Source organism: Lithobates pipiens, unplaced genomic scaffold (genome assembly GCF_037356315.1).
Source record: "Lithobates pipiens isolate NorthernLeopardFrog02 unplaced genomic scaffold, aLitPip1_a1.2 Scaffold_23, whole genome shotgun sequence".
Classification (NCBI taxonomy): domain Eukaryota; kingdom Metazoa; phylum Chordata; class Amphibia; order Anura; family Ranidae; genus Lithobates; species Lithobates pipiens.
Genome location: NW_027507785.1, coordinates 107140009 through 107156698, shown reverse-complemented (window position 1 = coordinate 107156698; position 16690 = coordinate 107140009). Strand labels below are relative to the sequence as shown.

Here is a 16690-nt window from a genome sequence, read left to right as displayed (position 1 = left end):
AGGGTGTGTTTAGCACTGTAATTTTTTCTTTTAAAAATCAGATTGGATTAGATAGTTCTACATGCAAAGTACACAGCTGGCAAAACACAAACAGTCTTCGAGGGCCAAACATTTTACAAAAAAAAAAAAACCTTCACCTTGACAATTACAATCACAAAACATCTATGGGGAAACAAGGAATGTATCTGTACCAGTAAATGTAAAAGATTCAGTTTAGCGACTTGAATTGGTTTTATTCCTGCAAGGTTATTTTAGTGTCACTTTAGTTGTGGTTTTAACACAGCCAAACTTACCATTTTGAATCTGTGCTACTTTCTTTGAAATTTCACCAATAATCTGTTTCAAAAAAAGTTAACATCTTTTTAATTCAGTTTCAAGACAACTTTCATAAAAATCCCTATAGATATTCATATTTTATTCCAGCGTACAAGATAAATGTGTTAGCAGAATAAATGATCAGAAACGCAAAACAAAATTCTATCTACATTTAAAACATTACATTGCTAACCTCATAAAAAAAATAAAAAAAGGGGCAGTTTCTCAAGCCTTGAAGTCCACTATACAACTCTAAGACAGCCCATACATTCAACATTTTATTTTTTTCATTCAACCAGTGGTTTGGAAGAAAAAAAAAAAAAAAAAAAGAAGAAGAAGAAGAGATTCGATTCCCCCATCCACACATGTTTTGACAGCAGGGAACATGTGCACTAGAAGCGTTGAAATAACATATTAGCCATATGAGCAGTGCCTTGTCCATTACTCAATAGAATTACAGATTTATATTGTGAGAAGGAGCAATAAGGAATAACTTTTGTGTAGTACTGAAAAGCACAAAACAGCATGTGTATGTAAGGTGTAAATATGGCTGCCCTCATGTAGCAATACAATTACAAATAACGCACAGAAAGCAGGCTTAAAACGAATACAAGTTGATAAAATTATTGACATCAAACTGATCTCTTCAGCAAGTACACCAATCAGCCATAGCTTTATGATCACTGACAGAAAATTAATAACATGGATAATCTCACTACAACTGCATCTGAAAGTGCATGGAATCAGGGGCGTTGCTATGTCTGCAAAAGATCTGGGGCTAGAGCCCCTAGCAGCGGTCACCAACCTTTTTGCATGCCCGCGGGGGGAATCATGGAACCATGGTTGATATGGTGTCAAGGTGATTTAAGTGCATTATTTATATTGTTACATTTTAATATATAATGAAGTGGTTCAATTCACCATACTGCAGAATCAGTAGGAGCTCTGGGCATATCACTTGCCACATCTCCTGCCACCAGATGCAGCGCGTCACTTTCCCCCATCGCCTGTCACCAGATGCAGCGTGTTACTTGCCACCACCAACTGCCACTAGATGTGGATTGTCACTTGCCATGTCGCCTGCCACCAGATGTGGACTGTCACTTGCCACTTTCACCTGGCAGCAGATGTGGATTGTCACTTGCCATGTCACCTGCCACCATTTGCATATTGTCACCATTTGCAGATTGACACGTCACCGGCCTCCAGATGTGGGTTGTCACTTGCCAACTGATGTGGATTTGCAACAAATGTGCATTGACACTGCATTGGTGGCAGGCTGACAGTACTGATCCATTTAGTGAGACCGGTGATGCAGATGAGCAGTGAGAGATGATGCCGCCGCACCTCCGACAGTGAAGCAAGTCTTGGCTGCAAAATGGACCTCCACGATGACAGGAAGCACGTGACCTCCACTCCACCGTGCTGTGAGGTCAGAAGAGCGCTCATGTGTGGCGGGCAGTGAGAGATGATGTTATCTCTCTGCTGCTCGCCACACCTTGTTCCCAAATTGAAGAGGCCTGGCTGTGAAGAGCACTGATATGAAGCAGGTGGAGAGAGATGTCATCTTTGCTCGTCCATCCGCTAGCGTCTCTCCTCTGCCTCTCTAATTTAGCCAGCCCACCCGCTGGTTAGGCAGGGACCCTGCGGCAAGAGACTCAGGGCTATGGGCCCCAGATTCAGGGCTTTAGCCCTAATAGCCACCTCCTAGCAATGCCCCTGCATGGAATATATTAGGCAACAAGTTAACATGTGGTCTCTGAAGTTGATGAGTTGAAAGAAAAAAAAAAAAAGAAAAAATGGACAAACATTAAGGACTTGGGCAAAATTGTAATGGCTAGAAGACTGGGTTAGAGCAAAACTGCAGCTCTTGTGGGATGTTCCCAGTCTGCAGTGGTCAGGATTTACCAAAAGTGGTCCAAGGAAAGAAAACGAGCAAACTGTCAACAGGGACATGGATAGCAAAAGGCTCATTGATGCACATGGGGAGCACAGGCTGGCCTGTGTAGTCCAATCCAATAGAAGAGCTATTGTAGCTCAAATTACTGAAAACGTTAATGCTGGTTTCAGACATAAGGGTGCCAGAACATGTAGTCCAACGCAGTTTGTTGTGCATGGGACTGCGTAACCGCAGAGCGGTCAGGGTGCCCATGCCAACCCATGTTCACAGCCAAAAGCGCCTACAAGCATCAAAGCTGGACCATGGAGCAATGTAAGAAGGTAGCCTGGTCTGATGAATTTAAGAATAACTTGAGAAACACAATAATGAATCTTCAGATCTGAGTCCATTGAGCATTATAGGATTTGTTGGAAAAACAAGTCCAATCCATGGAGGCCCAACTTCTCACCTTACGGGACCTAAAGTATCTGCTACTGACAGCCTAGTGCCAGATACCACAGAATACCTTCAGAAGTCTAGTGGAGTTCATGCCTCAATGCTTTATAGTGGGTGGTCATAATGTTATGGCTAATTTGTGTACATTTAAAAATGCACTAAAAACTCTATAAATTTTCTTTACATATTACCTGTCTTCTCCACTTCTCCGCTTTTGGCAGTTCATTACATTCAGAAGCAAGAAACGGCCTTCGTTCCTAAATGAGGAAAAAAAAATGTCAAAGTTGTATATTGTTTAGGAATGGACAAATCACAGAAGGGAGACCTATATTGCTCCTCTGATTGGGACTGCCAGAGCCATTGTTGCATTATTTTGCACACATTTTAAAGAATAATTTAAAGCCTGAAGATGAGTTAAAATTTCCAAAACAATAATTTTCTAAAGATATAAAAATACAGGGAGGACTGAACATTCTCACCACCAACGTAGATTGAAATTATACAGCTCAAAACCTTTTCACAAATGCAAAAGTTAATAAAGCTTCATCTTACTGACATCTTACCTTGACTTTGCCATCTTCAAGCTGGGCCTGGCGAAATCTCGCCAAGGCCGTCCTAAGAGAATAAGAAAGAAGGATCAATTGACAAAAAGGGCTATAGGTATTCAATATATTAGTAGTCCCTAAACATGGATTATAACCTGATAGTGCAAAAATCCCTTAAAAAATCCAAACAACTATGTAGTAAGAAAGACTACCTGACAAACAAATTCAACTTATGTCCAAAAACAGGTAAGCCCTTACATTATACAGTTCTTGGTAAATCTCAAGGGGATTGTACAGACTGTAGTATGTAGGTAAGATATGTCGGCACCCCAAACTGATTCATCCATCAGCTTCGCGTGCAGGCATTGGAAGTATGACCCTGCCGTCTTCTGGGACGCACACAGGTCCCAGAAGGCAGCGAGGGGGAGCTGGACGTGATGCAGATCACAGTGTGGTGATTTTACCAGGAAGTGGAAGTGGGAGTGGGTACCTGTCAAAACTAAGTACTTGCTCCCCCCCCCCCCCCCCAAAAAAAGTGTCAAATGTGGCAGCGGAGAGTGCGAACAAGCAGAGCATACCCTTTTGGGTGTAGCTCCGCTTTAAAGTGGTTGTAAACTAGAGGTCGACCGATATATCGGCCGATATTTGCCGTTTTTGAAATAATCGGCATCAGCTGATTGAGCCGATTTAGAACTACAGAGGGACTTTGAAATGACTTCTGTATAGAAGTCAGTGCAAGTTGACTGAGTCGTCATAGCAACCCTTTCCTCCTCTCTGGGCAGGCTGCCAAGAAAAGAACAAAATGATACAATGTTTACACTTCAATGAATGAAGTCATCTCTGTGTGTAGAAGTTCTCAGTTTAACCATTTAAAGACTAAATCTTTTCTGACACTTGTTGCTTACAAGTAAAAATCCTGTATTTTCTGCCAGAAAATCACTTAGACCCCCCAAAAATGATATATATTTTTTTAGCAGAGATCCTAGGGAATAAAATAGCGGTTGTTGCAACATTTTATGTCACACGGCATTTGCACAGAGGTCTTTCAAATGCATTTTTTGGAAAAAAAATACACCATTTAAAAAATAAAAATAAAATAAAAAAACAGTAAAGTTAGCCCATTTTTTTTTTTTTGTCCAAAAGTTTTGACTACCTGTTTTTATTTAATATATAGTTTTTTTTTTTTTTTTTTATCTAAATCATACATACAAGTAAACTGATTGGAGGTTTGTTTTGTTTAATAAATGTTTAAGTGTAAGAAATTTTCTGTATCACTTATGAAGACTGCTTTCACACTGGAGCGGGCAGGCGTTGATGGTAAAACGCAAGTTTTAGCGGCTCTTTACCATCATTTTAGCGGTGCTATTTGGCTGCTAGTGGGGCACATATAACCCAGCTAGCGGCCAAGGAAGAGGTTAAATGCGCCCATGAAGCACCGCTGCCAAATCGCATTGCATGCGCTTCGGCAGTGGTGCCCATTCATATCAATGGGCAGGAGTGGTGGAGGAGCGGTATACACCACTCCAAACATGCTGCTTGCAGGACTTTTTTTTTTTAAGATCCTGCCAGCGCATCGCCTCAGTGTGAAAGCACTCTGTCTTTTACACAGACTGCAGGGGAGCCATTTTGCAGGCACTTTACAGGCGCTATTTTTAGCCCAAAAGAGCCTGAAAAACGCCCCAGTGGGAAAGGTGTGTTAGATCAAGGGGGATTAAAAATAAATAAATAAAATAAAATCGGCCTAACATATTGGCCCAAAAAAAAAATCGTCATCATATATCGGCTATCGGCCGCCATGATTTCTAAATATCGGCATCGGCCAGAGAAAAACCCATATCGGTCGACCTCTATTGTAAACCCTTACAAACCACTTTGACCTACAGGTAAGCCTAGATTAAGGCTTACCTGTAGGTCCAAGCAATATCTCCTAAAGACAAAATAAACAATCAATATCTAAGCAATAAGAATAAAATTGTAGCTAAAAGGTGACTATATCACTGTGCAATATATAAAACATAGGTGAAAGGTTCATAAAGTGACTGATATGCAAACGAATAAAATTGACTCAAAATGTATAGATAACGTATACACAGAAAATTTCAATCATCTAACTACACAAATATACAGTGCGGTATTGGATTTTAGTCCTTGATCCAGTGTGCAAATATTGGTGCAAACGTGCAAAGTGTTTCGCTGGAACACTGTGTATAACGATCTTAGCATTAAAGTGACACTGTGCCTTTAAGTGCAGAAAATAGGTTAAATCTTCATTGTCGTTGGCACCCGTGGAAAAAGTACCAGTTACTTACCGGTAACTGTCTTTCTGGGAAATCTTCCAGGACGGCACACCTGAGAGATGAGAGGCTCCTCCCTACAGGAAACACAATCAATCGACAGCTGTTTTAAGTCCCCACCCTTCCCCTTGATCCTCAGTTTGTAGAGAAGTAACTCCTGAACCAGGTTCACAAGGGAAATCATTCCTCATAGGTACTCACCTTCTAGTGTTCTAGAATTTTCCCTCCTCCAACGGGCGGGAAGTAGGCCTGCCGTCCTGGAAGATTTCCCAGAAAGACAGTTACCGGTAAGTAACTGGTACTTTTCTCAAGTCATCTTCCAGGACGGCACACCTGAGAGGATAAACAAGTACCTCAGGCCTACCTTAGGGTGGGGCCACTGCAAAACCCTCTTGGCGAACCTTGGCTCTGCAGTGAGCTTTACCTCCACTCCATACGCTCATATGCTTGATGAAGGCATCTTAGCTGGATCATGCGGCTGATCTGCAGGTCTGCTCCACAGATGTTCCTGCCTTTTCCGCTTCAGATGCAGTATCTAGGTGAAATGGCCTCTTAAAAATGGAATCAGAAAACATGTTAAACTTGTAGGTTAGCAATGTTGCCTATCTCACACATCTAACAACCATGGCCTATTATACCTGTAGGTGCTACTTAGAACCACTAAAAAGATAAATAAGAGACCCGTGTAAGACAAGGACACTACATTAATCAATAAGAGGGCCTGTCTTAACACTATCCTGTTGAGGGAAATAAAACTGCTTCCTTTTTATCTTTATGTCAGCAAAAGACTAAAGGGAAGCCTACTTAAGGGAAATAGATTAACAGAAGCTTGAACCCTGGGTTTAAGGCACGCCCAATCTATGTCCTTACTTACGCCTGAGAGCCTACTTCAGGAGATTAAAGTCCCTAGCAGGAGTAGACTACCCATATTGCTATGTCTAGTTTTGCTAAAAGGGCAAAATGAAGGCCATGCACCGAGCCGAAACCTATTCGATCGGGTATACATCTTTATACTTCATCCTTAGGCCCTAATACTCCTCTCAACAGAACTCTCCAAGTTCTTACTAAACAGGGCGATTCATTATCCCCTTCCTCCAGTGTCCCATAACCCTACAGGGCTTCAACCCTAGGAAATGGTTCTGGCATCCCTGAATGCAAGTGGTCAAGGTTTTCTGACATGTGGCAGCTGCAGCCCGAACTCCTGGCCCCTCCATGGAAAAGAAGGCTGAAATACAAAAAGGTGATACATGCATTATTAATATCACAAATAAAATGATCATAGATTGTGGGCACGGCACAATAGATTTAGACAGAAAGGACACAAGCATAGACAACAATGTTGTGTGTCTGAGTGTGACTAGCTAAACCAATATATCAAATATGGGAAGAGACCCAAATCTGAACCTCAACGTAGATAAACAGTCCTCATAGTCTGGTTTTCTGATGTGCTGCCAAGACGTAAAAACATTAAGACACAAGCAAACCCTAAATGCTGCGTATTTCTTTAGTGCAGCTAGCTAGGTCATAACTGATATATAAATACGGAAAGGACAGGAACCCCCTTTACGGTTGTGTTTTACCTATGTACAGCAAAACAAGGCTATGAAGACAGAAAGACCCAAACTTCTATGTTGTGTATTTCTGACAAACCACCACAGTTATGAGATTAATATGAACACCAACTCCCGTGTTGTGCATTTCTGCTATGCCACAGGGAAAAATATGGAACACAAGACAATCCTTTTTGTCATGCACTTCTGTAGTGTAGTTCAGATAGAACCAACACTGAGAAAGGACACAAGCAACCTGCAGCATTGTGTTTTTCTGAAACAGAAAGCACCAACAAGCTTCAATCTTGAGTATTTCTGCTGTGCAACAACATAAAAGTAGACACTGAGGAAAAAGACAGACAGCCTTTACAGCTGCAATCTTTCTGGTCTGCTGCAAAATAAAACAATAACGTCATGATGAGTATTCCTGCTGTGTAGCAAAACCTCAATCAGAAGGGACAGATAAGTTTAGGGTTCCCACACCCGTGCGACCCAACCTGCGACTTGGGACTGCAAGACGCATGAGAAGTCATATACTATGGCTTCCAATGGGTACCATTTGTGTCTGTGCGACACCAGCAGTCCCTGATTCCTGGATCTACAGACCTCAAGATTACACAGGTCGCAGGGAAAAAAAAACAAATAGCAATTTTCAGGTCGAACAAGTAAGGGGTCCCCAATGCTGTGACTCCCTGGAGGATTGCAGCCAACAAACCCCTGCTGTGTATCCCTAAGATGCAGAAAGGTAGATCCATGAGAAACACTGCTTAGCCTGATATACAAACGATAAGGCAGTAAATATAGGACATACAGGACACAAACATTCAATCTTTGTGTATGTCTGATGTGTAGTAATATACCAATACTGAGCAGAGAGGCCACCATCCTCAATGTGTCTCTCAGCTGAGCAGCAAAAACAAAATCAGAAAAAGACAAGCAATCTTCACTGCTGTGTCCTTTCTGATATGCAGCCAATAAGGCAGTATATGCAAGACATAAAAGGACAGACAACCTTCAATCTTGCATATGTCTGATGTGCAACAATATAACAATTCTGAATAGAGATAGCACATCCATATTGAAGCGATTTGGCCTTGCGACTCAACCTTCAAACAATCAATTATGTAGCTCTTGCATAGGTTTGCACAGAAAATCCTCAATTAAAAGGATGTAGGGAGCGATCTATGGTGAATCGCCTTTAGATCTGCCACTGAGTGGATTGTAGCCCAAACCAATAAAAAAAGTTTCTTCTTACCTCCTACACTATAATATAAACACAGTGTAAAGGTGGAGTGGGAGGTTGGAGCTTATGAAAGTTAACTATAGCAGGCAACCCCCAAAAGGAGGATCTGTGACAAGGGAACCCCTACTGTGCCACACAGTAGCTTGGTCTCTGCCCATCCTTGAATGTTAGGTCAGCTTTTAAACATTGTGAAGCAACTTCAGATTCCTAGCAGCTGGGCTAATAGGGCCGGTAACCTAGTGCACCTGCTGACCAGGGGAGCTTCTGAATCCACCAACCACTGCCCAATTAATAACCTGTTCAGTGGTATACCTGGCCTGTAAGTAACTTTGTATCTACCAGGTCCCCTCTGTACGCTATATTCATCCCTACTAAATGTACCACAACTGGGCATGTAGGGAGAGGCTGGCAACCTACTGCTGCGATAACCACAGTGTCTCTGCTGTAAGAGGGAGCTGTGGCTGGTGGTTTTAGCAGTGGCGTCTGCGCTATTTGTATCCCGACCCCAAGTTCTGCACTGCACCAGTCAGTATATACACGGGGAAGGGGGAGCAATGGCCTACCTACCTCTTTCTCATCTGAGGTGGTTTAGGCACACTCGTTCCTCTGCACCACCTGTCCACCATACAGCTTCTCTGATGTAAGAGGGGCTGCAGCTGGTGTTTTTAGCAGAAGCTTAAGGGCTATTTGAATCCAGACCCCAGGTGAGATCTCAAATGCCCAGAAACCCTCTGGCTGGAATTGGGGATTTTGCAGCTAATTTCCCACGGCAAAAGGAAAGTAAAGTACTCACCGTTGTCGTCTTCCTCTTTTTGCCACAGCCAGCGGGCTTGCTTTTCCATCCTTATGGTCCACACGCAAGGAGGATAGCCGCCAAAGTGCTCCCCCCCCCCAACTGCTGTCCCCATAGGGAGGTGCTAGGTTAGGCTGTGTCCTGCACTGTACCAGTCAGTCAGTCTATATACATGGGGGGGGGGGGGGGCAATGCCTTCCATTCCTCATTCCCATCTTCATATCTGAGGTGGTTAAGGCAGACATCCACCGTAGTAAACTGGTGCCTCCTCGCTCTAGAGAAAGGAGGATGTGGGCGCCTGCTCCTACTGACTCTCAGCCTTCCCTCCTGGGTAAGAACGCCGCTGCCATTTTCCCGAAGTTTGAAAATGACGCGGGTGCTTGTTGCCACGCCCTCTCCGGCAGCCCACGCGAGCTACCGGGGACCCAGGAGTCGGGGACAAGATCCCCCTGGAAAGAACCGATGGCCAGCACCCCCGTCTGAACAGCCACCTGTACAGGTAAGGAGGGGGAGACAGGATAATGGCCCCTGAAGTTCTGGGTACACCACTGTACCCAGGGTCCTTCAGCTCTCAGGGGGGCTCTTCCAATTTCTGCTGCCCGCCCTGAGGAAAAGATAGGGGAACCCCCCAGGAAGGACAAGAATATCCTACCAGACCCAGAGGCTTCCCAGGCTTGTGGTCCGGCTCCCAGGGGGAGACCACCAGCCCCAGGCTTCGGGTCATTTGGAAAAAAAACAAACAGTTTCGCTGTGTAGGGAGAAACACAATCAAAAACTGAGGATCAAGGGGAAGGGTGGGGACTTAAAACAGCTGTCGATTGATTGTGTTTCCTGTAGGGAGGAGCCTCTCATCTCTCAGGTGTGCCGTCCTGGAAGATGACTTGAGAAAAATGGGTGATTACCTTACTGCTGTAAGGTTTACAGCGTGTAGCAGAGTAATCTCTAGAAGGAGGGGGGGGTCCCTTCAGCTTGGTATAATCCTGGACGTTCGTTCACTTTTAAGTGGAGCAAGGGGGATGGGGGGGGAGAGGGGTAGGAGTAATCCTTTTCTTCCTCTCTTTCACTGGGTGCCTCGGATCATAGCATTCTCAGTATGCATTTAAAAGAGATAAAATAGGCCCACCATGGTGTAGTATTTTAAATGAAAAAGGAATTTTTATTTACATCTGTTTAAAACACTCACATTTCTGTAGAATGAAAAATAGGGTTGTATAAACGAGCGCCGAGCTCGTATCTCGATGCCTGAGCGTCTGTTCTGGTGTCTTAGTTAGCCTCGGGTCCTACGCGTCCTATGTGGTTGAAGTCACGTGCCGTGACGTAACGCGTAGGACCCGAGGCTAACTAAGACACCAGAACAGACGCTCAGGCATCGAGATACGAGCTCGGCGCTCGTTTATACAACCCTATTTTTCATTCTACAGAAATGTGAGTATTTTAAACAGATGTAAATAAAAATTCCTTTTTCATTTAAAATACTACACCATGGTGGGCCTATTTTATCTCTTTTAAATGCATACTGAGAATGCTATGATCCGAGGCACCCAGTGAAAGAGAGGAAGAAAAGGATTACTCCTACCCCTCTCCCCCCCCATCCCCCTGGCTCCACTTAAAAGTGAACCAACGTCCAGGATTATACCAAGCTGAAGGGACCCCCCCCTCCTCCTAGAGATTACTCTGCTACACGCTGTAAACCTTACAGCAGTAAGGTAATCACCCATTTTTTCCACGGGTGCCAACGACAATGAAGATTTAACCTATTTTCTGCACTTAAAGGCACAGTGTCACTTTAATGCCAAGATAGTTATACACAGTGTTCCAGCGAAACACTTTGCACGTTTGCACCAATATTTGCACACTGGATCAAGGACTAAAATCCAATACCGCACTGTATATTTGTGTAGTTAGATGATTGAAATTTTCTGTGTATACCTTATCTATACATTTTGAGTCAATTTTATTCGTTTGCATATCAGTCACTTTATGAACCATTCACCTATGTTTTATATATTGCACAGTGATATAGTCACCTTTTAGCTACAATTTTATTCTTATTGCTTAGATATTGATTGTTTATTTTGTCTTTTGCTGTTTTAAAACTATTATGTTTTTCTAACACACCTGTTAAGTAATTTAAGATTATTCACTGATTTTGCACTTAATGCACTTTATCGTCAATTGTTGGATATATAACTTATACTCTGCAATACCGTGGTAATATACCAAAAAATATACTAGAGGAAGCGCAACACCACCCCCCTCCCTTCACAAATTACACAAAGTTGGACACGAGTTTGGTCCATACGGTGGATGCAGCACCCATTACTTTATATACATCACAAATTCCTTTTAGCGCAGGAGTACCCACCCTACAATATCTCCTAAACCTATATGGTTTAGGAGATATATGCCCGAAAACAGGCACTACAGCATGCGCCGTAGACAGCGGCGTGCAGGCGCACTGAACGCGGCATTCTCAGCGACGGAGCTGCCGCGCGCGTCGGCTCCCGTGCGCATGCGCGGGAGTGACGTCATCGCGGCTTCGCCGAATGACAGCGGCGTAGCTGCGAGACCCCACCAACAAGATGGATGCGGCGGACTACAGGGGACAGCGGCGACCTCGCTGGCTCCTGTGTAAGGTAAGTGACACATAATGGGATACTATGCGATGCATAGTAGTCCATTATGCTTTGCCTTTGCAGGGAATGAAAGAGGAAGTAAACTCATCAGGGTTTACTTCCTCTTTAAGACTACAGTAGCTATCAGGGTTCCGCTGATACTGTTTTATCGGTGAGTACAAGTACCGATACTTTCGCAGATACCGAGTACCAATACTTTGCGGTTCAATTTGTCACAATACAAAAAAATTGCACAAATCACACTGCAAAGAATCGCATACAATTTTAAAAGGAATGCACTGTGATTCCCGTTTGAATCGCATGCCATTTCCCCTACTGCTCCTGTGTGTGTGCCTATTAAGGATGAGCTCAGGCGTGTTCGCGAGTTCATCCTTGGTGCACCATCTAGTGGGCAGTTTAAAAATGTTAGAACTCACGGTACATATCTGGCCACATGCAAAATAATCTAAATTATTGTACTGATGCAAAACGAACCGCAAAGTATCTGGAAGATTTGGGCAAGTGCAAATGCCTTGTATTGGTGCATAGCTATGCTTGGGTTCATGACTATGGGTAAGTGTCATAAACCAAGACAATATGGACAATCTATAAACAGAAAGCACAGGAACTTTTACACTCTAATTTCACTATCACAGGAAAGGAGGACAAATGACTGGCAAATGAAGTAGACATTCAGCTGAGAACTAGCAGGCACATATTGGTAGACAGGGTATCTGAATTCGGCCTTCAGTCATTCACTGCCTGCATTGCGCTCCTTTATGCTGTATGAATGTAACTTGAATCAAAAACATTTACATGTAATTTTTCTAGTTTTGGTTTACAAAGCTAAATCCTATGGAGCAAAAAGGAACAGCGTGGATCAGCTCACAGCATATAATACAGCCGTGTTCAGACCTGTATATAATACCGGTCTGAGCTCAGAGTACTATACATCCCTGTTCATTTGCCCTAATTGCCAGTTTACACCAGGTGTAATGGGACTGTGTTAAGCGGCTATTCCAGTACAAATTTCGATGGTGTGCAGGCTTTTTTCCTGTACAGCGCATTCTGAGGCAATCCATCACCTCGCACTGTGTAGCGGCCAAAAAAACTTTAATGAAAGGTCACAGTGTGATATTTCAATAAACTTAAAAAAGCGAACAGTGCATTGCGCCAGCATCGGCATTGTAGTTATCCAGCCGGACAGATGTGAAAAAACCCCAAGGCCTTGTGCGTGGCATGTAAACAACCCCTTAAGCTGCAATACGCAGCAGTCAGGGCTGTTTACATGCCAGGGCTGCAATGCTTCCCTTTGCGCCCATGGCAAAGTTAACCTGACTTGTAGTAATTGGAAAGCTGCAAGCCCCCAAACACTACAGATTCAAGTCGATGGGGAAGCGCCGCAAATGCCTCGCAACTGTGTGCAAAGCACACATTTGTTACACGTTTGTTGGCAAAAATTAGGTTAAAACAGACGGTGTGGAGGCTTCACATCGCTTCCTCACCACCTGTCAGTTGCCTCTGGAGCACAATCCAAGCACGTTTCGAGCTTCAGAGGCAAGGGAGATTTAGACACATGTCCAAATCTATCCTAAAAGTACTGACTGACGTATTCAAAATAATCTGCATATAAACAAGAAATTGTTGACACTTACATAGCCTTCTCCGCATTACGAGCCTGTTAAAGGAAACAGAAAATAATTTTTCGTTACAAAATTTTACATATTCAGGTTCTAGTACAAATATGAACATCCATGGAGGATCTGACTGGTAAAGCTGCTGTGCAGTTGAATGGGCCCCTCTCATGTACTGAAACTGCTTACTCTCTAAATTGTTTACTACACATTAGGTCCATGTTGTGTTCTGTAATTCGGGCTGTCCCGATACCACTTTAAGACTGACTACAAGTACTGATACTTTTTATCAAGTACTCGTCAATACAGATTCTCAATACATTTTTTTAATGTCATGTGACAGTGGCACTAATATGCAGCAGTCAGTAACTTATTTTTTTTTTTTTTTTTTTTACAGAGATTTTTTTGGGGGGAGTGGACAGTCAGTGTCTATTTATTTTTACACTTTTACTTTACTATGTTTCCTTTTTCTACATTTTTAATTATTCAATCTTAGGGTAGAGGGACTTTGGTGAGCTATCAGAGGTCTAAACAAACCCCGGACATTTCCCCTTTGAGAAATGGAAAGGGACTAAGGATAGATATTCCCCAGTCCCATTCTCAGCAGCCTTAGCTGCACTGAAGATGAACGAAGAGGAGACAGGGGCTCCTCTCCACTCGTAAACTGAAGCATCGCAATTTAGTGCGGTTGCCACTTTTTTGTACAGTTGGATGAATTGGGTGCAGGGACACACTGGATGCCTTTGATGCCATTGTTCTCTTGCTGGGCATCACGTGCGCCTCTGTGCCTTGCAGGAAGGGTGGGCTCCCTCCAGACATACCTGCCTGTAATCCAGTGATGGCGAACCTTGGCACCCCAGATGTTTTGGAACTACATTTCCCATGAAGCTCATGCACTCTGCAGCGTAATTAAGCATAATGGGAAACGTAGTTCCAAAACATCTGGGGTGCCAAGGTTCGCCATCACTGCTGTAACCTATCCATTATTATATGTGCTCCTACTATGGAGACACTAGAAATTTATAGGACCACAGTATATACAGAGGTCCCTTGGTGCGGGGACTGCAACTTATGCAATGTGTGAAAACCGTCAGACAGGGTAAATTTGGTTGTTTTGCAGGCTGGCAAGAGTTCTGGGAAATCTTTTGTTTGTTTGTTAGTGAGGAGCTGGGCCAGCAGACTGGAAATAGAATCTCCCAGAAGAGGAAAGAGCTATGACGTGCAGGAAGGAAGGGGCTATCCCAGGGAATTGACTCTCCTGGAGTAGTCCCATTTTCTGTGCTTTTATCTGAAATGTTTGCAGCTGGTGACAGGGTCTCTTTAAGGGCTAGTTTACACTTGCCTCAAAACAAGGCTGCGGACATGCTTTGTTAAAGCTCTCTGAATGGCAGCCAAAGCCCCTGTCACTAAATAAAATGGTTAGCTTACAGTCCTGTTTACACCTTGCGTTTGCTTCAAAAATGATACCCCATGTCGCTTTAGTGGTGCTTCAAAGCCTCCATAGAACTCTATGATGAAGCTCACTTGAAGCACCTGCGGCTTCTGAGAGGCTTTAATTCAGCTTTAGCTTCACTTTGTTTTGCAGAAATTGCAGGTATATGGTCAGGGGTGTTTCTCTCAAACCTAAGGTTGCCACTTCATCCCTTTAAAACCGAACACATTATTTACACGGGTTCTGTGGCTGATTGAGGTGGTAATTAAACTCACTCAGTGCCTTAGCTGCATTAAATTAGCCTTGGAACCTGTGTAATTCATGCGTTTTTTTGGGGTTTAAATGGGTGAGGTGGTAACTCTACTCAACCCTCTTAAATGCTGCACATGCAGGGCAGCGTGTTCTGTTGAAATACAACAGACTTACTGGCTGGATCACCAGGTGAAAATAAAGGAAAGCGTGCCTAAAAAAGAAACAAATGCTGCCATCACGTGTAAGACTTGGTCAGCTGTAATATAAGTGATTGTTTTGGGTTTATTATCACTTAAAAGCTGAGAGACAGGATGCAAAGAGATCTGACAATGATATACAACCACTAATAGTAATCAGATGTCAGCAGTGTAGTGGGTGAGAGTCGCAGAGCTGTGTACTATAGCTGGAGGCTGCAGTACCTCGCCTGTAATCCGCTTACAGTGTGTAGAAAGCAGTGTATGTGAGCAGGTTTGTTCCCTGACACCCTGCACTCATTATAAAGTATTCTATGTCTCTGTATCTCACCATCTCCGGCAATGTGTCACTTCCCAGCCACCAACTATAGAACGAATCTTCCACCACCGGCCGGCGCACCGGAAATGACCTCAACAAAAGATGCCTCGACAGGAAAAATCATTAAAGTTCCACGTGCGCCACCTGCTGATCACACGATAGTAGTACAGTCGTGTATAGCAGTTCAACAGAAAGGAAAAGTTGCTTCTGCTGCATGTTATATACAATGGCTTTCCTTCTTTTATTTCCATTTTTTAAATGCACAAAGCTTATGTGCTGCACACTTGACAACCTCATATTACCTAAAATAAACTAATATTACTGTGATAGGCTGGGTTATTCTTTAAAGTGGTAGTAAACGCTTTTTTTTTTTTTTTATTTGTACCTACAGGGAAGCGTATATTAAAGCTTACCTATAGGTATAAGGAGTATCTCCTAAACACACACAGACATCCAAACCAACCTGCAAAAACTAATTTCAGGGAGGTGGGTAGTATCTGCAGCAGAGGAGTGCGGAGTGTATGTAGGTGGGTATAATGTGCCTGTGAGGAGTGTGGAGTGTACAGGGGTAAGTAGGGATGAGCTCAGGCATGTTTGCATACTCCATGTGCTCAGTCTACCAGAAAGTCGGTTGCAGCGCTGCGCTAATCACAGGCAGTTTCAGAGACATTTCCAGATCTCTGCAGCCACACATCGGGGGAAATGAAATGTCTCACTGCCTGTGATTAGCGCAGTGCTGCGCCGACTTCCTGGCGAGCTCTGCACATGGACCAATGCGAACACGCCTGAGCTCATCCTTAGCAGTAAGTAGTATGTGCAGGCTGGTGTCAGTAGGGCAGCGGACGGTGTCAGTAGTTCTTTATATTATTATATCTATTTATATTCTTGAGGCTGGGTTCACACTGCTGCGGGGGGAGATCCGGATGTGATTCGCACCGCACTGCAGTGCAAATCACATCCGATCTCCGTAGCGATGCGAGTTCAGCCATACAGATAGTATGGCTGAATTCGCATCGCTCCCGCAGCAAACTCGCACGGGACCCTTTTTTTGGTCCGCAACAGAATCGGATCGCATGGGTGTTCACACCATGCGATCCGATTCCTGTGCGAGTCGGCAGATCGCACTGCGATATGCGGACGGATCTGGGGGTGTCATTAACCTATCATTG

At 43.6% G+C, this 16690-nt stretch overlaps 1 protein-coding gene across 1 annotated transcript in view; it reads right to left on the bottom strand.

Annotated features, from left to right (window-relative positions):
* Window positions 1–15617, bottom strand: part of ISY1 (ISY1 spliceosome associated protein) — a 38107-nt gene extending 22490 nt beyond the window's left edge. Inside the window, exons 1-5 of the mRNA XM_077452147.1 lie at window positions 15534–15617; window positions 13346–13368; window positions 3214–3265; window positions 2842–2907; window positions 294–336 (exon numbers count right to left, since the gene is read on the bottom strand). Of these exons, the coding sequence (XP_077308273.1) occupies window positions 294–336; window positions 2842–2907; window positions 3214–3265; window positions 13346–13368; window positions 15534–15536 (187 nt within the window). The 5' untranslated portion in view covers window positions 15537–15617. The remainder of the gene's footprint in view (window positions 1–293; window positions 337–2841; window positions 2908–3213; window positions 3266–13345; window positions 13369–15533) is intronic.
* Between the last annotated feature and the right edge of the window lie 1073 nt (window positions 15618–16690).